Source organism: Lygodium microphyllum, chromosome 19 (assembly GCF_053477565.2).
Source record: "Lygodium microphyllum isolate KBCC chromosome 19, Lygodium_microphyllum_v1.1.10, whole genome shotgun sequence".
Classification (NCBI taxonomy): Eukaryota; Viridiplantae; Streptophyta; class Polypodiopsida; order Schizaeales; family Lygodiaceae; genus Lygodium; species Lygodium microphyllum.
The window spans coordinates 4,093,780-4,121,285 of NC_141153.1; the positions used below are offsets into that span (position 1 = coordinate 4,093,780).

General features: G+C 46.3%; 1 protein-coding gene across 3 annotated transcripts in view; it reads left to right on the forward strand.

The window, feature by feature from the left end:
- Positions 1-27,506, forward strand: part of EMB2771 (E3 ubiquitin ligase) — a 185,362-nt gene that overhangs the window by 146,348 nt on the left and 11,508 nt on the right. For 2 of the 3 annotated variants that reach the window (XM_087700995.1, XM_087700996.1), the window contains 4 exons: positions 862-1,002; positions 2,955-3,128; positions 3,232-3,295; positions 3,380-3,519. In XM_087700995.1, coding sequence (XP_087557121.1) covers positions 862-1,002; positions 2,955-3,128; positions 3,232-3,295; positions 3,380-3,519 — 519 coding nt within the window. Of the gene's footprint in view, positions 1-849; positions 1,003-2,954; positions 3,129-3,231; positions 3,296-3,379; positions 3,520-27,506 lie in introns of those variants that run through there. The other variant, XM_087700997.1, reaches the window with a different exon arrangement.

The following is a 27,506-nucleotide window of genomic DNA, read 5'->3' on the forward strand; positions in this document are numbered from 1 at the left end:
ATAGATTACGGAAAGTTACCTGAATCTTGACATGCATTTAATGCTGGGCAGAGCTGTCCGGAAATATGCAGTCGGTGAACATTAAGCTGTACTCCCAAGGTCATATGTCTATAAGTGTAACTCTATAATGAACCATATGGTGGATTAGTAGTACACCATACTACAACATAGTTTGGAGTGAATTTTAGATCTTAGAATAGGGTGGACTCTGGACCAAGGTTTGTGTACAGTTCATCCACCATAGTCTTTTCCACACGTTTCCATACAGCAAACGCATACGGGTATGGAAGTATGATTGGAGTATGATTCAGCTGTAGGAGCCTAGGACTGAATCATATGTGACCCTACTTTTATTGAAAAAAGTAAATAAGGAAAATATGCATTATCCAGGGAGTTATAGAACCTTTAACTTCAAATTTTACCTTTCAAACATCATTAGTCTTGCATGAGAGGCACTTGCAAAAGCGGGATATTTCTTATGTCTGGGACCCTGATTTTGTGTTCTCACAATGGTCGAGTATGTTTTTCCTTTTCCAGACGGTGATGAAATCATTCATTTCCCATGTTTGGTTCAATCTACCATATGACGTGTGATTCCAACTATGAAACCACCATTCGGCTACCACATTTAGAAAGTAAATATTTTGAAGTCTGTTGCTGCTTGTCATAAAACATCTGTTTACACTCGCATGCAACTTGTAGTACAAATAACAGACATTGTGAAATCCCTTTGTAGAATGAGTAGGATGGGAGGTAAAGTAAATTAATTTCAGCAGTAAATTTTTCTGTCGTGAAATTTCTATGTCCATGCTCTCGGTATGGGCTTCCAAGGTAGATAACTGTTTATAGTGATTGTGGCAGGTGAACATGGCAATTGGTTTCTTGTTTATGGGTGGGGGAAATTTAACCTTCTCAACAAACAACAATGCGATAGCAGCATTACTTATTGCATTGTATCCACGCTTCGCAACAGCTCCTAATGATCATCGTTGTCATCTCCAGGTATTACTGTGTACTATGGGCCATGTGCTTTTTAAAAGACAACTCAAATAAAAACCATAAATGAGCAGTTTTATAAGGAAACTGAGTGTAGACATCATTTTTCTGATATGTTTGGTACCCCATTATGTATTTATTACACCTGAAACTGTGGAAATCAGGCTAGCTAAATTATGAGCATGATGGCTAATTATGAGAGGAGGCTTTCACTCTATTTGAATTAGGTGAGGCTCTCCACTCATGGGAAGATTGAAATCACCTGGATGGGATGGATTAAACATGCAATCCTTCAGATTGGCTAAAAAACATCATACTTTTTATGATTGATAGAGGCTAGAGCGTGGCTTGTTGATCTTATGCTTGCCTCCTGGAAAGAAGCTCTAATTAAAATATCTGCCAAAAGCCAATTGTGTGAATCACTCTCTGATTGGCAACCAATAACTTTGATAGGTGATAGATGTAAGTGGGTTACCAAAATGCTGGCTAATCCAATAAAAGGCTCTTTGTGTGATGGTTTGCATCTGGCTCCATATAGCTTTGTTCCCTACGACACATTAATGACAACATTACCAATCCTGGCACCATTATAGATTACACTTAATACATGTATTAGGATGTCCTCATTATGTATGTGGATACCCAAAAGGCTTTTGAGTCTATGAACTGGAAATTATTGTTCAAGCACATGCTAATAGAAAATCAAAATTATCGAATTTCTCAATTGATTCTTCTTGTGGCAAATTGAGTATTGGTCCCAAATTACAGAATGTTGTTTTATTGGCTTTCCGTTTACAGTTAAGTTTCAGTAATTTCATGAAATGGTTTTTTGGATTCATAGTCTTTAAGTAGATCAGTTCTCTAGGGCTGCCCTTGAATGCTTTGCAGTTGTTGAACTTTCTCTTGCATAGTTGGATAATTTGACTGCTAGCAGCAAGTTGTGTGGCTTGAGCTACCAAATTGGGAGCAATTCTTAGAGCAAGTATATCCTAAAGGTCCTTCCTTTATGCCTAGGAATGATCAGCATTTTCCTATGGTTTTCATGCAAGTTTGGAGATTTTTGGTTTGGCAGCGGATTTGAAGGTTAATTTTTGTGAATCTAGGCTGCTTGTAAGGATAGAACAAGGATGGCATTACATACTTTGGCCAAGTGTGGCTCCTCCTCAGGGTTACGTGGTTCAGCATTTGAAATTTCCACTGGGCTGGAATCACAATTCAGCAGTGTCTCAATGTGTGATGCAGAAATTGAGTCAAGGAATTGTCCACTGGCTTGTTCACTTGCATATTTGAATTGTACAAACTATTATCATGGTGTACATTCGGCTCTTTCTTCTGGTCATTGTTTACGCCATCAAAGAGGCCATGTATCTTTGGAAATCTGGTTATTTCAGCCCTGCAGTTTGTTTTTCCAGTCATTATAGCAATCTTTATATGCTAGCTGTCGGCTTAGTGATATCAATGCTTCTCTTTTGGATTAGTTTTATGACTGTTACCAAAGTTTTGGAATAGAATTCCCACAGAGGCTACTCCCTTTACACATTGCTCATATAGAGGTTAGTAGTTCCGACTCCCAAAAGAGATTGTGTGTACCCAAAGAAAAAGGGGAATGTAGTGTATATAGTTATTTAAATACTAAATCATTACACGTCACACGTGTGGGCAGAGACATGAGTGCATGTGTGCATTGCAGTCAAGAAAAGAGAGTGTCTGTCTGCGGGCTGATTTGCAATGTGATTCTGATGTGTGGGATGATTTTGCATGCCTCTTAATAAAGAAAGGTAATTGAAAAGGCAAAATTTTCAACAGGAAAGTTGTGGAAGTTTTGAAAATTGTTAAAGCAGAACATCCCTTGTCAGGAACCCCTTCCAGCGGGACTGGGGCTTTTTAATTTATGCATTGGTTTTCTTTTTCTTATTCCTTTTTTTTTGGGTTGGGGGGGGGGGGGGGGTTTGAGACAGGCCTTCCGCCACCTATATGTACTGGCAACAGAATCACGCTGCATTCAGACTATCGATGTTGACACTGGACTTCCTGTGTATGCTCCTTTGGAAATAACACTTCGAGGCACACATTCCCACTCAGAAACGTCATTCTGTCAAGTATCCCCTTGTATTTTACCTGAACGATCTTTGGTATGTGGCTTCTTTGCTTTCTTATCATGTCCATGTTTAGTGTGATGTCTTCTTGGATTTGTCACATGAAGCACAGACAATGATTTTCTAGCTGAAATGGCAGCTCAAACGTGTTCGAGTTTGTGGACCACGGTATTGGCCACAAGATATCCTCCTTTGTCCATCAGGTAAAGAGCAATCCTTTTGAGATGTGTTTCTCCATCGAGAGAGGAAAAAAATTTAGAGTCTCTGAACCAATCTTCTATGTTCAGATGTTTCTTGGTGGCATCCAAATGATATTGAAAATCCTTTCAAAAAAGGTTTACTGTTTGTGAAACGCAAAGTTGGAGCTCGGTCATATGGGGATGATCCGACTGGTTGTTGCTCCTTGTTGTCACATACTTTGCAAAATGTAAGTAAGAGTTCTGCTTTTGTTGGGCTTAGTTAGTAAGTACTACAAGCAGTATGTTATTTGTATAGGATACAGTATGACTGACTATGTAGAACACTCAGTAGATTCCCATATATGATGTGGTTGTTTTTAGTTTTCTTTCATGGTACCTTACCACAGGTGCAGGTCAACATGATGATGAGGAAGAAAAGGAGGCATCAACACAGTAAACTGATGCATGCACAGATCTTAAAAAAGATTGCATGTGACTGCAGGTCGAACATTATGGCAAATTTGCGAAGTTAAGACAAAGCAAAACAACTGCATGAGTTGCTGTGATTAATACAAGTTCAGTGACTGTTGACTATTTTGGTTTGGTCGAATTCTGTGTCTAACAGTAATTGACAAGACTTTGCATCCATTGAGTTTAATATTTAGGGGATCTTGAGGATTCTTCCTGATGCGGTGTAATTCCTTACTTTACAGTCCTTTTTGAGATAGAACTTCATTGTTGAAGTCGTCATGTTCACAAGTTGACAAAGCCGAGTCACCGTTGCCGTTTGACTTGTCCTACACAGCTTCTAGCTTCTTGCAATCCTAGAGAAGCTGCTTGATGCTACAATGTCCCCATCTTCTTCTTCTTCTTCTTCTTTTTATTCTTCTTCTTCTTCTATTCTCTCTCAAGTTAAGTGCCGTGGTTCATGTTCAGTGACTGTTGACTATTTTGGTTTGGTCCAATTCTGTGTCTAACAGTAATTGACAAGACTTTGCATCCATCGAGTTTAATATTTAGGGGATCTTGAGGATTCTTCCTGATGCGGTGTAATTCCTTACTTTACAGTCCTTTTTGAGATAGAACTTCATTGTTGAAGTCGTCATGTTCACAAGTTGACAAAGCCGAGTCACCGTTGCCGTTTGACTTGTCCTACACAGCTTCTAGCTTCTTGCAATCCTAGAGAAGCTGCTTGATGCTACAATGTCCCCATCTTCTTCTTCTTCTTCTTTTTATTCTTCTTCTTCTTCTATTCTCTCTCAAGTTAAGTGCCGTGGTTCATTTGTGTCCAGTTCAAGAAGTCAGTCATGCCTGTAGCCTGACAGCTAATTCGTGTTGACCTTGAAACTTGTCCTTGTTAAAGCGGAAATCGAAGGTAGAAATGAGAGAGAGAGAGAGAGAGAGAGAGAGAGAGAGAGAGAGAGAGAGAGAGAGAGAGAGAGAGAGATTACTGAACCATTTGTACTTGCCCGCTCTGTCAGACAAGGATGCCCTTTGAGCCCTCTATTCTTTGCCCTTGCGACACATCCAGTTATTTCAATGTTATCCCATATGGCAGCCTCTTCTCAGTTGGCCGGTCTGTCGCTTCCTACAGGACAGCACTTCATTAGCCAATCCCTGGCGGATGATACTTTTATGATTTTGCGTGCGGACAAGGACAACCTTCGACGAGCATTGGATGTTTGGGGCATCTTTGGTCAGGCCTCCGGCCTTCTCAGCTGCACGGAGTCGGACTTGTAGTCCTTGGACTGGCAGGGTCTGGTTGTTCCTCGTGGCTCCATTGTCAGGCACCTTGGGTACCCTTTGGGTGTTGACGTTCCACCAAAGCAGCTTCTGCAGTGGATTTCCCAGAAAATGGTGGGTAAGTTTATGTATTGGAAATCTCAAGCCTGGCCCTTCCATATTCGCCTCAAAGTGGCCCAAACAATTATGTTGCCAATGCTCACATATTTCTTGCCATTGTTGCCTTGGACTACTACAACTCTGAATGCTCTTACTCAGTCTATTCGCTTCATGCTATGGAAGAAGGACTCATTGCATGCAGGTATTTCCTGGATCTCTTGGTCGCATGCGCGCACCCCCAAACGCATGGGTGACGGAGCTATTTTGGATGCCCAAACTCACATGCAGGCACTCCGTTGGTCTCTTTTCCGCGCCATGTGCTCGGATCATCATCCATGGGTCGATATAGCCCGTTATTTCCTTGAGAGCCATGGGCTTCTACATGGCAATACCCAAATCAGGAGTTCTTGGTGGCATGTTCTTAATGCTGATTCGAGGTTCTCCAGTTCTTCTTCGTCGCTGCTTACTCATTTGGTGTGCTCCTGGAAACAGGTCCTCCAGAAGGCCCAGTGGCATCCAGCGGAGGATCGCTTGGCTACTAACTCTTTTCAATTGGAATTACTGGCGGTCTTGCGTTTACTTGCATGGGAAGGTAAACATGAGCTTAGACCACAATTCAACCGGATGGCCCGTTTGGGCTTGTCTTCGGTTGCGGATGCCACCCTTGCCAGTCGCAATGTGCTTATATCTTTTCGTACAGCTCGGAGGCTTTTCAGGATCCCTCGGGGATATAGGCCTTTATGGGAACAGCTTTTGCGGATGCTCTAGAGTAGACAACCCTTTCTTGCCCTTGCTTCAGATCATCCCTGGCAGGATTGGGACCTACAAGGCCGGCTGACTTTAAGCAAAGCTTCTGCTAACCAAGTTTATCATATTCTGATTAAAGATCATCAATGGCTAGTTACCAAAGCGAATGCTCTATGGGGATTACGTAAATCCCGGTCATGGTGGAGGGCAACAGTGATGGAGGGCTGGTTGAACAAGACACCCTTCAAATGTAAAGTCTTTCTTTGGAGAGTGATGATTGGTGGTCTTCCGCTTGCGTCGGCTCTTTCCAAGCGACGAATCTCCAATGGCAAATGTTTCTTTTGCACCACTGCTGTGGAATCAGCCTGCCACCGATTTATTTCTTGCCCCATCGCAAAGAAAGTCTGGTTATTTTTGTCGGCTGTTTGGCAAGGAGTGGTTGGATTCACACTGTGGTGCGCAGATCGGACGCAGGTAGCTCACGTGGTGAATCCTCAAAGGTCCCCAAGAACAAAGTTCTCTACTTTTTAGCACAAAAATCAATGTAAAAGCAAGCACGACATGAGACAAGAGACAAATTGGGTTGAATCTCCCCCATGCCTTGTGTGAGCGCTTCACAAAGCATGTATTTAATGTATATTTCCAATCTTTATGCTCAAAAATAGCCCAATTACAAAAATATACAAGCTTTTAGCTTTTGAGTTTGCTTTCTACCAAAAATAGGAAAATAAAGCTAATGGACGGTGCCCATAGAGTCTGGCACGCCCAATCTCAATGTCCAAATAAAAATAACATATCCAAGCGCATAAGCGCATACAAAATAATAATAAATAGTCGATGTCTCTATAGACATAATCAAAATATAGGCGTGGCGCCTATCAAAATATATCCAAAGGTCGGAAACCCGCTAGACTCCAATGCTTTCCTCCGCCACTCCTGCTATCTCTACACATCAACTGAAGCATTCACAATCGTTAGTAAAATAACACAATTAAACCGACAAAAGTGAATACCTAGCAGTCTTCAGCTACATAAATAAATCAACTGGTTAGAAATAAATCCTAACCTTAATTTATTACGAGTGCGCACTCTAAACTCATAAACGTTTATTAATTTAATATGCATTTTGCGGAATCACCCGCTATGGAATCACCCATGTACACACTAAATTAATGAAACGCCCGAAAAGGACAGGCGTCCCCATCAACTTCTCGCACAAAGAATCCTCTTTGCGTATGAGCCCCGGTCATCTAAGTTTACGGAATCCACCGTAAAACCTCACGGAATCCACCGTGGAATATGCCTCCTAGCATCATACCCCCGGGGTGGGATAGCAATTGACCTCAATTGCTATTAGCTCAATGTGGAGCTAACAGAGTGGGGAAAGCATTTAAGTCTCTAGCGTGCATCCATTGTGCTTCTTCTACAGGATGGTTCTTAAATTTCACTAGATATCTAGAATACCTTCGGCCAGTTCTAGTGGTCATGTAATCAGTGTCTATAATGGCTTCTGGTTCAAGTATTTCAGTCTCTTCTTCTAGTAAAGGTGGGTTTTCATAGACAGGGTGGATAGGTAATTGTCCTCTAAATGGTCTCAATAAACTAATATGAAAGGTATTATGAATTTTCCAATGGGATGGCAGTTCTAACTTGAATGCATTGTCATTAATCTTATGAATGATTCTAAATGGTCCGTAGAATCTAGGGGCTAATTTAACAACTGGATGTCTATCTACACTTTGCAGTCTACGCTTTTCTATTCTAAGCCAAACATAATCATCAATTTTGAAATTCATGGCTTGTCTTTTCTTGTTGGCTTGTTTGGTATATGATTGTTGGGCTTTAGCAATCATATCCTTTACTTCATCAAAAATAGTGTTATGCATAACAGCAATATCATCGGCACTTTGTATTCTATTAGACAAAGATGCAACAGGTGTAGATAATCTATGTCCATAAATAACTTCAAAAGGTGCTTTCTTTGTAGATGTGTGCGGTGTATTATTATATGCAAACTGTAATAAATGCAAATGAGTATCCCATGTTTGAGGTTTAGAGATAGTGTATGCACGTAAAAGATCTAAAATAGTGCTATTTGTGGCTTCTGTTTGTCCATTTGTTTCTGGATGAAATGCAGATGAGAAATCAATCTTTGTGCCTAGATTTGCAAACAGTGTAATCCAGAAATTATTACAAAATCTAGAATCTCTATCTGAAATAATCACTTTCGGCAATCCATGGTTAGTAAAAATAGTTTTCAAAAATAACTGTGCTGCTTGTGATGCTGTTAAAGTTTTCTTACATGCAATGAAATATGCTTGCTTACTAAATCTATCTACAATTGTCCAAATCATGTCATGGTTAGATTTAGTATTTGGTAAGCCAGTAATGAAATCCATAGATATATGTTCCCAAGGTTTAGATGGAATAGATAAAGGCATTAATAACCCATACTGTTTACCATGATGTCTTTTTATTCTTTGACAAATCAGACATTCAGAAACAAAATTAGACACATCTGCATCCATATGCGGCCAATAAAAATCTTCAGTTAACATGCGTAATGTAGAAATGATACCTCTATGACCTTGATATGGGGGACAATGAATTTCATTCAAAACAAATGATCGGAATGGAATAGTAACACACAGTCTCTTTTCAAAGAACATGAATCCATCATTATATGACAATGAATCAACAGGAATGAAATTATTTTGAACTAATTTTTGCCAATCAGAATGAAAAGTAATATCCTGGTGATATGTGTCTTTCATAGCAATCAAAGAATCAAAAGATATGATAGAAATGTTATGAATTGCAGGTCTTCTACTCAATGCATCGGCAACTACATTTTCTTTTCCAGGTTGGTATTGAATGATAGGATGGAAACTTTGAATGAATGAAGCCCATTTGATATGACGGTCAGAAATTTGAGGTTGGCTAAGTAGATGTCTAATGCTTTGCTGATCAGTCTTTATCATGAATTCTGAACCCATTAAATAATGCTTCCATTGTTTCAATGCTTGAACAACTGCTAAGAGTTCCTTGTCATAAGTGGAATATTTAAGCTCAGAGGGTTTCAGCTTAGAACTAGAATATGCTATTGGATGGTTGTCTTGCATTAGCACGGCTCCTATTCCTGATCCGCTAGCATCGGTCACAACTAGAAAGAATGGTCTATTAAAGTCAGGCAATTGTAGGACAGGGGCATTGGTCAATGCACGTTTAAGTAAATCAAAAGATTTCTGCTGGTTTTCAGTCCATTGATAAACAATGCCTTTCTTAAGAAGTTTGGTCAGTGGTAAAGCAAGTAATGAGAAATTACGTACAAACTTCCTATAGAAACTAGCAAGACCAAGGAATGAACGTAATTCATGTATATTTTTAGGAATAGGCCAATGCAATATTGCGTCAATTTTCTTAGGATCAACTTTTATTCCTTCTTCTGATACAATATGTCCTAGATATTCTATTTCTGTCTTAAAGAATTCACTCTTGTCAGGATTTGCAAACAATTGATTTTCTTTCAGTAATTGAAAAACTAATGATAAATGCTCATAATGCTCTTTTTCACTTTGACTGAATACTAAAATATCATCAAAGAAAACAATCACACAATATTGATATTTTAGAAAAATACGGTTCATCATTCTACTGAAAGTAGCAGGTGCATTAGTTAATCCAAATGGCATTACTAAGAATTCGTAATGGCCAAACTGTGTCCTGAATGCAGTCTTAAATATGTCGGATCTATCTAGCCTCACCTGATGATATCCAGATTTAAGGTCAATTTTACTAAATATAGAAGATCCTTGCAGTTTATCCATAAGGTCGTCAACTCTAGGTATAGGATACCTATTCTTTACAGTGATCTTGTTTAATGCTCGGTAGTCAATACACATCCGATAAGTATTATTCTTTTTCTTGACTAAGAGCACAGGTGCACCGAATGGGGAACTGCTAGGTCGAATTAAACCTCTATTTAGTAATTCTTCTACTTGAGTCTGGATTTCTTTTTGCTCTATTTGATTTTGCCTATATGGGGCTTTGCAAGGTGGTTGTGTGCCAGGTATTAGGTCAATTTTATGGTCTTCTGGACGTGATGGAGGTAAACCTGGTGGTAGGTCTTCTGCAAAACAATCCTTAAAATATGCAAGAAATTCCTTATGTCTAGGGTGCATATGAGTTTCTTTTGCGTGTAATTCATTCACCCAAATGAGATATGATTTAGTGTTCTTGCGTAGTGCACGTTTTGCTTGAGTATGCGAAAGCAGTGGAAACATATGAGATGCATGCATACCAAATAATGTAATAGATTTTCCTTGAAAATTTATATTCATTGTGTGTGTGGAATAATCTATATTGGGATTATGTTGGTGTCTCCATGGCATTCCTAGAATAATGTCGCTAGACTGTAATGGGACAACTAAGAAATTTCTTCTTTCAATATATGGACCAATTTGAATTTCTAAATTTTGAACTTCTTGTGTGCCATTGTACCTAGTGCCTAAAAATGCAGCTTTTATGCGATAATGCGTAGGTACTGTATGCAATTTCAATTCCTTTACCAATTTTGCTGAAATAAAGTCATGGGTACTACCGTCATCATGCAAGATAATTCTTTCTTTTCCATGCACCATACATTTCATAGTCAACAATGAATGTAAAGTAGGCATACCTGGTAAAGTGTCGGAAGTAGTAGTAGGATCATCTTCTTCTTCAGTGAAGTCCGGCATATCCTCATGCTCGTCCTCGTCCATAGCTCCAAGGTAGTTGATATGTGCTGATGGCTTCTTTGAATGACAATTTGCTGCGAGATGGCCTGGCTGGTGACACTTGTAACATACGATAGGCTTGGCTTTGGTCACATTATTTGCAATGGCTGGGAGTCTGGGTATATTTGGATTTGCTTGTTGGATAGGCTTAGGATTTGGATTGATAGTGGATGGTAATGCAGGTGGTTTAGGCCAATTCTTGCGAAAAGATGGTGATGAGAAACGACCTGGATTAAACCTTCTGAAATTTGAATTGAATTGTTTAGATCCATAATTACCGTTTGCTTGGAATGGCTGTGGTCGTCGATCTCTTCCACGTAACTTATCTTCAGTGTCGTGAGCTAAGGAGATGGCATCTTCAAGGGTAGCAGGCTTGAACATATTCACCTCAGCGTAGTAATGTTCAAGAAGTCCAGACATGTACTTCCGCTTATGGGTCGTCTCTGGTACGTCTTCAAGCATGCGTAGCTGTAGAAGTGCATTCCAAAAACGCTCTGTATACTGTGGTATAGGCTCACGATCGCGTTGTTGAAGTAAATCCCATTGCTTGATAGCCTTCTCATGAAATTGCGGTGGAAGGAAATTTTGCATGAACTTCTTCTTGAAATCTTCCCATGTAGCAGGACATTCTATGCTCTTGCGGACGACAGTCCACCAAAGTGATGCTCTATCTATCAGATGATTAGTAACACACTTGATTTTATCTTTCTCAGGATAAGTTTCCTCATGGAAATAGTCATCAAACTGGCTAATGAATGATAAAACAGTCTTTCCTTCTCTTATGCCATTGAAAGTGCGAAACTTGAAACTTCGTTTACTTATCTTGGATTCCTTGCGAATGGTTTGTGCTTCAAGAGTGGCGTCGATGGTACGGCGTATCAAATCTTCAGCTTGAGGTTCTTCTTTATCAGTGGACGCTCCTTGTAGCTTTGTCAATTGCGCTTGCAAGGCTTGCCTAGCTCTTCGCTCTTCGTCCAATTGTAGCATGATAAGATCCAGCTTTTGCTCCATGGTAGGCTCGGGTAGGTCGTCTTCAGTCATAGGATCATCCATGTGTGGGGTAGTCATCCTGTAAAACTCAACAAACCTTTCTCACTCAAAATCAGTTAGCGGGATGAGCGTAGCTCAAATTTGGGGTTACAAGGCTATGTATTTTGGGTATTTTCTTCTTCAATTTTCAGAAATTCTGAAATATTTCTGTCTCCGTTTGCTGAAAGTACTTCAACGAACTTGCAGATAGGTAAAACAGCTTGCTGCGAACAACTTTCCAGTTCTGAGTTTTTGCAAACGAACAAGTCTTCTAGGAGTTTCAAGCGTTAGTCAGTTCTGATTTAGTCTGACTTGCAGAGTTGCAGACTTAACAGACTTGCAGGGTTGTGAACTTGATGAACTTAGCCGACTTGCAGAACTTGCAGGACTTGATCAAAGTCGACTTGCGAAACTTGACTTCTGGAGTGCGTGACCGAGAGTTTGGTGACTTCTCTGCCTTGTCTGACTTGAGAGTAACTTAATGACTTAAGCTTAATAAATAAGCTTAAGCTAATAAGCTTAAGAGGACCAGCAGTAAGTCCGCCGTTTTTCAATCGTGGGGGGGGGGGGGGGGGGCCGTTTTTGATTCCGCCGAAAATTTCGGGGGTCCTCCTCTTGACGACGAGTTGAAGATTTGAAGCTAATCAAGCTTCTTAAGCTTAAAACTAAGCTTTTTGATGAAATAAATAAGAAATTTCTCACTGGTTGATCACGACTTGTTCATGGAGTTGAGGGAGTGGTCCTCCGCCGACAGAGAGTGGTCCTTCGCGATCTGACAGTAGAAATAGGGGTTCTTGATCGCCAGAAGTCTGCCTGTATCGACGGTTCGCGACGAGATTGACTGTAGAGGCCGTTTGTTCCTGGAGCTCCGCCTTCGCCCGAGATTGGTAGCGATTGGAAGCCCTTGATCTCTGCTCCGCTCTGATACCACTGGTGCGCAGATCGGACGCAGGTAGCTCACGTGGTGAATCCTCAAAGGTCCCCAAGAACAAAGTTCTCTACTTTTTAGCACAAAAATCAATGTAAAAGCAAGCACGACATGAGACAAGAGACAAATTGGGTTGAATCTCCCCCATGCCTTGTGTGAGCGCTTCACAAAGCATGTATTTAATGTATATTTCCAATCTTTATGCTCAAAAATAGCCCAATTACAAAAATATACAAGCTTTTAGCTTTTGAGTTTGCTTTCTACCAAAAATAGGAAAATAAAGCTAATGGACGGTGCCCATAGAGTCTGGCACGCCCAATCTCAATGTCCAAATAAAAATAACATATCCAAGCGCATAAGCGCATACAAAATAATAATAAATAGTCGATGTCTCTATAGACATAATCAAAATATAGGCGTGGCGCCTATCAAAATATATCCAAAGGTCGGAAACCCGCTAGACTCCAATGCTTTCCTCCGCCACTCCTGCTATCTCTACACATCAACTGAAGCATTCACAATCGTTAGTAAAATAACACAATTAAACCGACAAAAGTGAATACCTAGCAGTCTTCAGCTACATAAATAAATCAACTGGTTAGAAATAAATCCTAACCTTAATTTATTACGAGTGCGCACTCTAAACTCATAAACGTTTATTAATTTAATATGCATTTTGCGGAATCACCCGCTATGGAATCACCCATGTACACACTAAATTAATGAAACGCCCGAAAAGGACAGGCGTCCCCATCAACTTCTCGCACAAAGAATCCTCTTTGCGTATGAGCCCCGGTCATCTAAGTTTACGGAATCCACCGTAAAACCTCACGGAATCCACCGTGGAATATGCCTCCTAGCATCACACTGCGCCCCTTTGATTGGGTTTTCGGGCAGCCCAAATACTCCACTCCTGCACAACCACATATGAAGCTCATGTATCATTTTCTTCGATATTGGGGCTGTTGGCATAACTGGACCATTAGGAATGCCTTTCTTTTTGACTCCGCCTATAATGTTCAGCGGCATATTGCGAGGCTTGAGAGAGAGAGAGAGAGAGAGAGAGAGAGAGAGAGAGAGAGAGAGAGAGAGAGAGAGAGAGAGAGAGAGAGAGAGAGAGAGAGAGAGAGAGAGAGAGAGAGAGGGAGGGAGGGAGGGAGGGAGGGAGGGAGGGAGGGAGGGAGGGAGGGAGGGACCGGGGATCGCGATGGCGCCGCCTGTTTCTGCCGCCCTGCAGAAGGTCGTCTGACCTGTCACGTTCCGCCCTCCGCTTCCTCCTGCGCCCGTCTGGCCCTGCGCGCCCGTCTGGCCCTGCGCCCGTCTGGCCTTGCGCGTCCGTCTGGCCCTGCACCCGTCTGGCCCTGCGCGTCAGGGTTTCTGCCCGCGCCCGATCCCTGCCCTGCGCCGTTGCTGCCTCGCCCGTCCTGCAGTCAGACTTGGGCCCTGTTGACAGTCGCCGCCCCTGCCTTCGTTCGTCGCCTCTCCACCCCTGCCGTCCTCTGCCCCCCCTGTGGTTCGCCCTCTTGCACGTGCACTGTCAGGGTTGTGCCCTGTCACTCGCGAGATTGGGACAGGCTACGCCTGAAGCCGCTTCTCCAGTGCCTGTCCTGTTTTGCCTGAGAAGGCGCGAGAGAGAGAGCGAGAGAAAGAGAGACGCTGCCCTCGCCCGTCAGCCACCGTGGTGGTCGTCCCAGACTTTTACCGCCTGCAACCTGTCCGTGTGACGTCCTGCGGGTCATCCTCCGCCGTGTGCGCAACCAGCTTATAGGGGTGCAGCTTTCTAACGCAGCTGACACTGATCTGCACTGTCGGTTAGTCCTTCTTCGAGATCAGCTCGTCGTACACGATGGCTGGTTTGGATCTGGATTTCATCGACCAAACGGTGGCAGCACTTGGCCCGGACTCTGATGCTGAGGAACCAGAGGATATGGTTCCGTGCCCTGAAGAATTGCCCCCGGGTCCTGACATCCAGCCTACGGGTAAACGTACCAAGCATACCCCGGAAGAGATAGGTGTTATTCCGGATCGTTCCTATGCGCAGGTTGCTTCGGATTCTGTGGACTCTCAGGAGGTGGACTGGGAGCATCTGTTGGAATTTGCCAACACTCTGCTTGGTGAATATGTTCAACATAATCAGGAAGCCTTCTCTGACTCTGCTCCAGACGATGTTCTGGAAGCTACCGTTGACCCAAAAACTGTCCTACGCTCCTTTTCGGTATTTTATGATCGCGTGGTGATACTCTTCTTCACTGGTTGCATCCCGTTGCTTTCCCGTATTCGCCAATGGCTGCAGAGTCTGCTACAAGGGGAATGTGTTGAAGAGATTTTTGTTGGATCCCGAGGTTTTTTTGAGGTCCTCTCGAAAACAAAGATGCACCGTGCTGCTCTCCTGTCTAAACTGCCTTTGTTTTTTGATCGTCGGTTGGTTCATGTGGTTCCTTGGCGCCCGATGGCAGATTTCCAGCGCCTCCTGCAACGTGAATGCCCTGTGTGGGTAGAAGTGGAAAATTGTCCGGCTGTTTATTGGCCGCTATTGAAGGATGCTATGGCCACTGTGGGCACGGTTCTGGTCCCTCCCAGTCTCAGGGCTGTGAATCGCAACCGCTTGTGCATGTTATGGGATACTGCAAGGAAACGGCCTGCGTGGCTACGCCTCAATTGCTCTGGTATGCATCCGTTACACTTTCGTTTGAAATGGGCCAATTTTGCAGGCCATTGCTTTTCCTGTGGACAGTTGGGGGACTTTATGGCTGAATGCCCAGAGCAACAACACGTTTCAGATGCGGGTCATGTTGCTCCGCCCATGGAAGATATGGTGTGTGATGCTCCGTCGTTGGATACTATCCACCCGCCCCAAGTTCGGGCCAAAGGCAAACAACAGGTTTCGGGTCTGGATTCCCGTGCCATTGATTGGGTTGAAGTTCGTCCCAAAAAAGGCAACAGGATTGGTGCTGGCATGGAGAGTACTGTGCCTACTACCTCACAAGATTCCATGCGAACCTATATGCGCAGGAAGGAAATGGTGTCTTCCGAGCGCTTTGCTCCTGTTATGGTTTCTTCAGCTTCCCGTCATCAGCCCGGCAGGAAAATGTATTCGGATCGTCTAAAGGGTCCACCTGCCCAGCTGGCTTTTGATACCAGAGGCAACGTCATTACTCCGTGGGACCGTCGTTACCCACGTTCCAACCCCAAGCAAGCAGATATGCCGTCTACTTCCAAATCTGGTCCTCAGAACTCTTTTGCGGTGTTGGCGGATTTCTTGGATGAGGGAGTCCTGGACATTCTCGCCGACAAAGTCAAATCGAGGCAAGCTGTGTCTCGTACCTGATTGTGTTTTGTAGACACATGAAAATAGCCACGTGGAATGTGCGAGGAATTTGTTCTCGCCACAAGCAACATGCCATGTGGGCTGCATTGTATGAGAATCAGTGGGATGTCCTGTGCGCTGTTGAGCACAACAGTCACGGTGATGCCGCTAAAGTTGTGGATTGCCATGGCTTTCGTTTGTTCTATGCAGGAACACAGGCCATGCATTACTCGGGTGTGCTCATGATTGTACATGCCAAATATCAGCCTGTTCTTATTAAAAATGATGTTCATGGCCGCTTTTTGGTGATTGAAATCTTATTCGAAGGGGAAATCCTATGGTTACTTGGCCTCTATGCTCCGAATGATTCGTTTTCTCGCCGGGAGCTTTGGTAGACTTTGCAGACTTCCTTGTCGCTTGGCAGACGGGGCTTCTTCATGGGGGATTTCAATATGTGTGTTGATTCTTCCCAGTCTACATCGGAACACTCGGTCATGGATGCGCCGGAAAGTCGTATGTGGCAAGAGTTGGCTCTTGCTGTTCTTAAGCAAGATCTTTGGTCCTGGCTACACCCGTCTTCTCCAGGCTTTACTTTCCATTCTGCCCAGTATGCAACAACATGGTCGCGGTTGGACCGTATATATATCATGCAGAATGATGATTTTCTGCCTGAGATGCTCGAAATAAAAGTGTTGCAGCAATATGTCTTGTCGGACCATTTCCCTCTGCAGTTCGAGTTGCTTGCACAACCCATTGCCCCTTTCAAGCAATTTCTGGAGAGACTCCCTTTGCGTTTCAACTCGTCCTACTTAAAGCATACAATTTTCCAGGGCTAGATGCAGCAATTGCTTGACAGATTCTTCTTGTACTTTTCCTCTCAGGGCACTGCGTCATTTGAAAGATTGCTCTCTAATGTGCAGCGGGTTGCTCGGCAATATGGGATCTATCATGCCTCTCTTTGTCGGCGCCGTCGACAGGCAGCGCAGGACCTGCTGGTTTTGGTTCGCTCCCTGCTGATGGACACTCCGGATGATGCAGGATCTTATTAAAGAATTCCAGTTAAAATCGTATCAGCAGGCCAAATTGCAACATGTGACAGAGACTTTGCAAGATAATGCATGTCAGACCCATAAGTTCTTTCGAGCTCTCCATGCCTCTCCTGCTCGAGAGAATATGACCAGACTCGAGGATGCACAAGGCCACCTTATCCTGGATCCACAGACTATTGTGCATATGTGCAGGAATTATTTCCGTGACCTTCTCGGTTCCGCTTCTCCACCTTCCGCCCAAATTACTTAGGCCCGTTCGGTTTTTTATGACCTGGTCCGCAATCAGCTTCCGCAGGACATGCAAGCTACTCTGGAGTCAGATATTGGTGAAGCAGAGGTTATGGATGTCTTGTTACACTTGCCCAAAGATAAAAGTCCGGGTTGGGATGGTCTCACCAATGGGTTCTTTGAAGCTTTCGCTACCCAACTGGCGAAACCATTGCAGGCCTTGTTTCAGCAGGTGTGGAAAACGGGGATCATGCCTCCCTCATGGAAACAAGGACTTATTAAACTGCTTCCAAAAGTTCCTTCGCCATCTAAGTTGACACAGTGGCGCCCCATTTCTTTGATGGGTTCAATGTACAAAATCTTTTCCAAAGTAATGGCGAATCGGCTCCATAAGCATCTCCCTGCCCTTGTGCACCCTCTACAGTATGGTTTCATTAAGGGCCGAAATATTCTACACAATGTTTTGAATGCCCAATTGGCCATTGATTATGCCCGGCATTCTAATCAGGAGGTGGTACTGATTCATTTGGACCTGGAAAAGGCTTTTGACTATCTGGACTGGTCTTTCGTTGCTGACCTTATGTCTGCTATGGGCTTTGGTGCTCGGATGTCTCGTCTGATCTACACCATTAGTGCTGCGGCGTCTTCGAGAGTCATGCTGAACGGAGGTGTTACTGAGCCATTTGTCCTTGCCCGTTTTGTCCGACAGGGGTGCCCTTTGAGCCCTTTATTCTTTGCCCTTGCGACACATCCAGTTCTTTCCATGTTATCACATATGGCCGCCTCCTCCCAGTTGGCCGGACTGTCGCTTCCTACAGGACAACACTTCATTAGCCAATCCCTGGCGGATGATACTTTTATGATTTTGCGTGCGGACAAGGATAACCTTCGAAAAGCATTGGATGTTTGGGGTCTCTTTGGTCAGGCGTCAGGCCTTCGTATCAATGCGCTCAAATCAGCCATTCTAAGCTGCACGGAGTCGAATTTGCAGTCCTTGGACTGGCAGGGTCTGGTTGTTCCTCGAGGTTCCATTGTCAGGCATCTTGGATACCCTTTGGGTGTTGATGTTTCCCCAAAGCAGCTTCTGCAGTGGATTTCTCAGAAAATGGTGGCCAAGTTTATGTATTGGAAGTCTCAGGCCTGGCCTTTTCATGTTCGCCTCAAAGTAGCCCAGATCGTTATGTTGCCAATGCTCACATATTTCTTGCCATTGTTGCCCTGGACTCCTACGACTCTGAATGCTCTCACTTAGTCTATTCGCTTCATGCTATGGAAGAAGGACTCATTGCATGCAGGTATTTCCTGGATCTCCTGGTCGCATGCGTGCACCCCCAAACGCATGGGTGGCGGAGCTATTTTAGATGCCCAAACTCACATGCAGGCACTTCGTTGGTCCCTTTTCCGCGCCATGTGCTCGGATGATCATCATCCGTGGGTCGCTATCGCCCGGTATTTCCTCGAGGGCCATGGGCTTCGGCATGGCAATACCCAACTCCGGAGTTCTTGGTGGCATGTTCTGAATGCTGATTCGCGGTTTTCCAGTTCTTCTTCATCGCTGCTTACTCATTTGGTGTCTTCCTGGAAACACGTCCTTCAAAAGGCTTAGTGGCACCCATCGGAGGATCGCTTGGCTACTAACTCTTTTCAATTGGAATTACTGGCAGTCTCGCGTTTACTTTCGTGGGAAGGTAAACATGAGCTTAGACCACAATTCAACCGAATGGCACGTTTGGGCTTGTCTTCAGTTGCGGATGCCACCCTTGCCAGTCGCAATGTGCTTATATTGTTTCTACTGCTAGGCGGCTTTTCAGGATCCCTCGTGGATATAGGCCTTTATGGGAACAGCTATTGACGGTGATCCAGAGCAGACAACCCTTTCCTGCTGTTGCTTCGGATCATCCCTGGCAGGATTGGGATCTACAAGGCCGGCTGCATTTGAGCAAAGCTTCTGCCAACCAAGTGTATCATCTTCTGATTAAAGATAATCAATGGCTAGTTACTAAAGCGAATGCTTTATGGGGATTGCGCAAATCCCGATCATGGTGGAGGGCAACTGTGATGGAGGGCTGGGTCAACAAGACACCCTTTAAATACAAAGTCTTTCTTTGGAGAGTGATGATTGGGGGTCTTCCGCTTGCTTCGGCTCTTTCCAAGCGACGAATCTCCAATGGCGCCTGTTTCTTTTGCACCACTACTATGGAATCCGCCCGCCATCGATTTATTTCTTGCCCCGTCGCTAAGAAAGTCTGGTTATTTTTGTCGGCCGTTTGGCGAGGGGTGGTTGGTATCACACTGCGCCCCTTTGGTTGGGTTTTGGGCCAGCCCAAATACCCTACTCCCGCACAGCCACATATGAAGCTCATGTATCACTTTCTTCGATACTGGGGCTGTTGGCATAAGTGGACCATTCGGAATGCTTTTCTGTTTGATTCCGCCCATAATGTTCAGCGGCATATTGTGAGGCTTAAGGGCCTCTTGTATTGGCAGTTAGCTCTTCTCCATCGTTCTGATTTGCTCTCTACGGAGGACTTCCGTCCTTGGCATATGGCGATTTCCTCCGCATCCTTGCCATGAAATTGTAACTTGTAGTACTTAGCACCTCTTCACATGATGGCTTGGATTGTCGTCATGTATCTTGTAATCAAGGAATCTTGTATTTTTTTTCGTAATTAATACAATTACCTTTTACGAAAAAAAAGAGAAGAGAGGTCGATCGCGATGACGCCGCCTGCGTGCCCTGCCTTGCCGTCGACTGGATGACCGTCGCCCCTCGCCCGCCATCGTTCCTGCTCCTGTCGCGTGTCACGCCTGCGGGACCTGCTCGTCGCGGCCCTGTTCGCCATCGCCAGTCTGACGCCTGACGCCTGTTGCGTCGCCATCGCCTGCAGCCCTGTCGCCTGTGCCCCGTCGTCGTCGTCAGCAGACCCGTCGCCGTCGCCAGCATCTGACGCCCGTTGGCTGCGTGCCCCGACCTGCCGTCGCCGTCTGACCTGCGGGCTCTACTCCTGGTCAACGCGCGTCTGCTCTGCGTGTCAGAGCTCCTCCCGTCGCCATCGGACCTGGGCCCGCTGGACTGTCGCCTGATCCCTGCTTCGCAGCGCGTCTGTTGCTGACGGTTCAGCCCTGCCGTCGCCTGCCAGCCTTCCTCCTCAGCGTTCTGGCCTTTGTCACTGCTCGTTGGCCCTGCGTTTCGCCCTCTTGCATCTGCTCCGTTAGGGTTGCGCCCTGACCCACGCGCTATCTACACTCCCTCGGGATCGGCCACGGCTGAGGCCGACAGGTCTGCGGGACTTCCACAGAGAGAGAAAGAGAGAGAGAGAGAGAGAGAGAGAGAGAGAGAGAGAGAGAGAGAGAGAGAGAGAGAGAGAGAGAGAGAGAGAGAGAGAGAGAGAGAGAGAGAGAGAGAGAGAGAGAGAGAGAGAGAGAGAGGGCGCGAGCGCGAAGACAGCAGTATGGCTGGCCTGGATATGGATTTTCTCGACCGGATGGTGGCAGCCCTTGGCCCTGATTCCGATGCAGAGGAGCCAGAGGATATGGTGCCATGCACGGAGGAGGTGCCTCCGGGTTCTGAACTGCCGCCTGCCGGCAAACGCTCCAAGCATACTTCTGATGAGCCAATGGGTCTTCAAGAACGTTCCTATGCGCAAGTGGCTTCTGATCCTGTGGATTCGCAGGAAATTGACCGGGAGCATTTGCTGGACTTTGCCAATACTCTGCTTGGCGATTATGTCCAGCATAATAATGAATCTTTTTCTGATGCGGGAACGGATGATGTGCTGGAAGCCACGGTGGACCCCAAATCAGTCTTGCGATCCTTCTCGGTGTTTTATGACCGTGCAGTTATACTTTTCTTCACTGGCAGGATCCCAGTGCTTTCGCATATTTGCCAGTGGATGCACCATTTATTGCAAAGGGAGTGTGTTGAGGAGATCTTCCTTGGACCTCGCGGCTTTTATGAGGTGCTGTTGAAATCGGAAACGCATCGAGCTGAGCTCGTGTCCAAGTTGCCACTATTCTTTGATCGCCGCTTGGTCCATGTTGTGCCATGGCGCCCCAAGGCCGACTTCCAGCGTCTGTTTCAACGAGAATGCCCGGTGTGGGTGGAGGTGGAAAATTGTCCGGCGGTCTATTGGCCCATGTTGAAGGATGCGATGGCGGTTGTGGAAACAGTGCTGGTTCCCCCAAGCCTCAGGGCGATGAACCGAAACCGTTTATGCATGCTCTGGGACACGGCCAAGAAAAGGCCCGCGTGGCTTCGCCTCAATTGTTCAGGCATGCATCCTTTGCATTTTCGCTTGAAATGGGGCAACTTTGCGGGACACTGCTTTTCATGTGGTAAATTGGGGCATTTCATGGCCGAATGCCCTGAAAGGCAACCGTCTTCGGAGGATGCGCAGGTTGTGCTGCCCAAGGATGACATGGTGCTTGATGCCACGCCCCAGGAAGCCCTTCAGTCTCCTCATGTCATGGATAAAGGGAAACAACAGGTCCTGAGTGTGGATTCCCGTCGCACTGACTGGATTGAGGCACGTCCCAAAAAAGGTAAAAAGTTGGATGCAGGCCTGGCGGATCCTAGGCCTACTGCTTCCCAGGATTCCGTGCGCACGTATACGCGCAGGAAAGAAATGGTCACTTCACAGCAGGCTGCGCGTCCTACGGCCCCGTCTGCCCCCCGTAATCAATCTCCAAGGAGAGTCTATACCGACGGCCCCAAAGGCCCACCTGCTAAGCTGCCGTTTGATGCCAAAGGTAATGTTATTACACCCTGGGATCGGCGTTATCCCCGCCCCTCTCCCAAGGCAGTGGATTTCCCTTCTACCTCTAAAGCAAGTCGCCAGAATTCGTTTGCAGTATTGGCTGATTTTCTAGATGAGGGTGTCCTGGATGCTCTCGCGGAAAAGGTGAAATCGAGGCAACAGGCGCCTCGTTCCTGACTTCCTTTTTTGAAGATACATGAAGATAGCCACGTGGAATGTGCGAGGCATTTGCTCTCGCCATAAGCAACATGCCATGTGGACCGTCTTGCATGAGAACCAATGGGATGTATTGTGTGCAGTTGAGCACAAAAGTCACGGTGAAGCATGAAAAGTTGTGGATTGTCATGGATTCCGTCTGTTTTATGCAGGGACCCATGCTACGCACTATTCGGGCGTGCTGATGATTGTCCATGAGAAATATCAGCCTGTCCTTGTTAAAAATGATGTGCAGGGCCGCTTTCTGGTAATCAAAGTCTTATTTGAAGGAGAGATTTTATGGTTGTTGGGCCTTTATGCTCCGAATAATCCCGCATCCCGACGGGATCTTTGGTCCACTTTGCAGGGCTCCATGTCACTCGGCCGAAGGGGGTTTTTGATGGGAGATTTCAATATGTGTGTTGACTCTTCTCAGTCCACTTCAGGGCATTCGGTAATGGATACGCCGGAAAGCCGGGTGTGGAGTTCCTTTGCTTTGCACGTACTCAAGCAAGATCTTTGGTCGTGGCTTCACCCTTCTTTTTCAGGGTTTACTTTTCATTCCGCACAATATGCAACTATCTGGTCGCGGCTGGACAGAATATACTTCCCGAGATGCTGGAAATGAAGGTCTTGCAGCAATATGCGTTGTCGGACCATTTCCCCCTCCAGCTTGAGATGCGGGCACAATCTATTGCACCTTTTGTGCAGTTGTTGGATAGGCTCCCTTTACGTTTTAACTCCTCTTATTTGAAGCATTCAATTTTCCAGGGCTATATGCATCAGTTGATTGAGAGGTTCTTATTGGACTTCGCCTCTGAGGGCTTGCCTTCATTTGCACGGCTGCTCTCTAATGTGCAGCGGGTTGCTCGGCAGTATGGGATCCATCATGCCTCGCTTTGTCGCCGACGTCGACATGCAGCAGAGGACTTACTGGCTTTGGTCCGTTCCTTGCTCCTGGATTCCCCAGATGATGATTTTGTGCTGTCACTGGAGAGGCGTTTGGCCCATCTTATTCAAGTGTTTCAGTTGAAATCTTATCAGCAGGCCAAGCTGCATAACTTGACTGACACATTGCAAGATAGTGCCTGCCAGTCTCATAAGTTCTTTCGCGCCTTGCATGCGTCTCCGGCTCACGAAAATATGACCAGACTCCAGGATTCGGAAGGTCGCATGGTCACTGATCCGCAGACCATTGTCACTATGTGCAGAAATTATTTTATGGAACTTCTTGGTTCTTCTCCCTTGCCTTCTAGCCAGGTTACGCATGCCCGCTCGATCTTCTATCATCTGGTCTGCCAGCAAGTTCCAGTTGATATGCAAGCCACTTTGGAGGCGGATATTTGCGAGGAGGAGGTTATGGATGTTTTGTTGCACCTGCCGAAGGATAAAAGTCCTGGCTGGGATGGTCTCACTAATGAATTCTTTCAGACCTCGGCCACGCAGTTGGTGAAGCCATTGGTGGTCATGTTTCAGCAGGTTTGGGAAACAGGGGTCATGCCCTCCTCATGGAAAGAAGGCCTTATCAAACTAATTCCAAAGGTCCCTTCGCCGTCAAAGCTGTAACACTGGAGACCAATCTCTTTGATGGGCTCCATGTATAAAATCTACTCCAAAGTGCTGGCGAATCGGCTTCACAAGCACCTTCCAGCTATTGTGCATCCTCTCCAATATGGTTTCATTAAGGGCCGCAACATTCTGCATAACCCTCAAAGTGGCCCAGACAATCTTGCTACCAATGCTAACGTATTTCCTGCCTTTGTTGCCATGGACGCCTACTACTTTGAAGGCTCTCACTCATCCCATCCGTTTCATGCTATGGAAGAAGGATTCACTGCAGGCAGGCATTTCGTGGATTTCATGGTCACATACATGTATCCCTAAGCGCATGGGTGGTGGTGCTATTTTGGATGCAGAAACTCATATGCTAGCTCTCCGTTGGTCTCTTTTTTGTGCCATGTGTGTGGATCATCACCCGTGGACCATCATAGCCCGTTATTTTCTTGAGGACAGCGGGCTCCGCCATGGTAACACACGGCTTCGGGCCTCCTGGTGGCATGTCCTTAATGCTGACTCTCGTTTTTCCAGTCCCTCTTTCTCTTTGTTACTGCACTTGGTCGGCTCTTGGAAAGTGGTGCTCCAAAAGGCCCGTTGGCACCCAGTAGGGGACCGCTTGCAGACTAACTCCTTTCAGCTGGAATTGTTGGCAGTATCGAGACTCCTTTCATGGGATGATAAACATCAGCTCAGACCAAGATTTAACCGCATGGCCCGTTTAGGTGTGACGTCGGTTGCGGATGCTACCCTTGCCACTCGCAATGTCCTCGTATCGTTTCGGACTGCTAGGCGACTCTTCAAGATCCCGCGCGGATACCGTGATTTATGGGAAAAGCTTTCGTCGGAGCTTCAGGGTAGGCAACCCTTTCCTGCCCTGGCTGTGGATCGCCCTTGGCAGGACTGGAACCTTGCAGGCCGGTTGAGTCTGGAAAAGGCCTCTACTAATCAGGTGTATCATCTTCTCATTCAAGATCACCAATGGCTGGGTGAGAAAGCTAATACTGTTTGGGGACTGCGGAAATCGCTGTCATGGTGGCAGACAATGCTGATGGAGGGCTGGCTGAATAAGACACCTTTCAAATGCAAGGTCTTTCTTTGGCGGGTGATGATTGGTGGTGTTCCTCTTGCCTGGGCCCTTGCCAAGCGTCGCATCTCGAATGGCAATTGTTTCTTCTGTACCATACCGGCCCGACATCGTTTTCTTTCTTGCCCGCTCGCCAAGAATATGTGGTCACTCTTGTCGCGCATTTGGCGCGCGGTGGTGGGGTCCTCACTAACTCCTTTCGACTGGGTTTTTGTGCGCCCGAAGTATCCCACTCCGCCACAGTTGCATGTGAAGATCTTATTTCACTTTTTCAGATACTGGGGATGCTAGCACATTTGGACCACGCGCAATGCTTTTCTCTTTGATTCGGCCTCTAATGTACCGCGACATATTGCCAGGCTTAAAGGGCTCTTGCATTGGCAGCTAGATCTCATCCGACACTCCGACTTGCTCCCTCGGCAGGATTTGCATCCTTGGCATATGGCAATTGCCTCTGGGTCGTTGCCATGATTGGTGTAACCTTTTTAGTGCATTACTACGGGGATTCCCCACACGTTGGCCTAGGGCCCTCGTGTCTCTTGTAATCAGAAAAAAGAGAGAGAGAAAGAGAGAGAGAACCTCTTCACATGATGGCTTAGTGTCATCATGTATCTTGTAATCAAGTAATCTTGTATTTTTTTTCGTAATTAATACAATTACCTTTTACGAAAAGAGAGAGAGAGAGAGAGAGAGAGAGAGAGAGAGAGAGAGAGAGAGAGAGAGAGAGAGAGAGAGAGGGGCAAGAATCCACAGCAAAAAACGACTGGATGGCGATGGCGATGGCGAACCTGTCCGTGACCTGATTGCGCGGCAGCGATTTCTCTGCCTCTCCTGCTCGTCCAGGGCAGCCCGTCGACTCCTGCAGGTGCGAGAGAGAGAGAGAGCAAGAGCGCGAGCACGTGCGCGTGCTTCGAACGCCCTTTGCGCTGCCCTGCGCGCCGCCCTGCCCTGTCGCCCGTCGATACCCCCTGCGCGCCCTTCGTCGCCCCCTGCCCCGTCGCCCTTCGTCGCCCCCTGCGTGACGTCCCTGACCTGCGTGCGTGCTGCGCTGCCCTGCCCTGCGATTTCTTCGCCGCCTTGCCCTGCGTGCCGCCTGGCCCCTTCCCCCAGGGCAGTGCAGGCTCGACTGGACCCTGTGTGAAGTTGGGGACCTGCAATCCGACCCTGCGCAGGATCGACCTCACTTAACCTAGCTCGCCCTCTGCCAGGACGTTCCGTCGCCCCCTGCCTGCTGCCCGCCCTGAGCCACCAAGGGCCAGCAGCCAGTCACCCCCAGGTTGCCACACAGAGCGCGCGACAGCGTGAGCCAGCAACGGGAACGAGCCCGTCTCTGCCTGCGAAGAGGTAGAACGGCCGGTGCAGTCGTGCTTCCTGTGAGATTTTCGTTCAGCCTCTGACCGGTATATGCAGCAATACACCATGGCCGGCTTGGACTTGGATTTTATAGACCAAATGGTGGCAGCGCTTGGTCCGGACTCTGATACCGAGGAACCCGATGATATGGTTCCGTGCAATGAAGAGACGCCCGCTGCTCCTGACTTTTAGCCTGCAGGCAAACGCACCAAGCACACTCCGGAGGCGTCAATGGATCATCAGGATCGTTCTTATGCGCAGGTTGCTTCGGACTCTGCAGACTCTTGGGATGTTGACTGGGAGCATTTGCTAGAGTTTGCAAACACTTTACTTGGTGATTATGTTCAACATAATCAGGAAGCCTTTTTTTGAATCTGCACCGGAAGATGTTTTGGAAGCCACTGTTGACCCCAAATCTGTCTTGCGCTCCTTTTCAGTATTCTATGATCGCGCGGTGATACTCTTCTTCACTGGTCGAATCCCCCAGATTTCCCGTATTCGCCAGTGGCTGCACAGCCTGCTACAAGGGGAATGTGTTGAAGAGATTTTTGTGGGGCCCCGCGGTTTTTTTGAGGTGTTGTTAAAATCTGAGACGCACCGTGTTGCTCTTCTGTCTAAACTGCCTTTGTTTCTTGATCGCCGTTTGGTCCATGTTGTACCATGGCGCCCAATGGCAGATTTTCAGCGCCTGCTACAACGGGAGTGCCCTGTATGGGTTGAAGTGGAAAATTGTCCGGCTGTTTATTGGCCGCTGTTGAAGGAAGCCATGGCTGCTGTGGGCACGGTTTTGGTCCCTCCAAGTTTAAGGGCAGTGAATCGTAATCGCTTATGTATGTTATGGGACACTACCAGGAAAAGGCCCGCGTGGTTACGTCTCAATTGCTCTGGCATGCATTCCTTACACTTTCGTTTGAAATGGGGCACTTTTGCAAGACACTGCTTTTCCTGTGGCAAATTAGGGCATTTCATGGCCGAATGCCCAGAACAGCAACACCCTTCAGATGCGGGGCATGTAGCGCTCCCCATGGAAGATATGGTTTGTGATGTCCCATCGCAGGATGCTATTCATCCACCCAAAGCTCTGGATAAAGGTAAACAACAGGTTTCGGTTTTAGCCTCCCATGGCACCGACTGGGTTGAAGTACGCGCAAAAAAAGGTAACAGGGTGATTGCTGGTATGGAGAATTCTGTGCCTTCTGCGCCACAAGATTCCATGCGTACTTATATGCGCAGGAAAGAAATGTTGCCGTCAGAGCACTCTCCTCCTGCGATGGCTTCCTCTGCCCCCCGTCCTCAGCCCCCTCGGAGAGTGTATTCGGATTGTCCAAAGGGTCCACCAGCTAAGCTGACTTTTGATACCCGAGGCAATGTCATTACCCCGTGG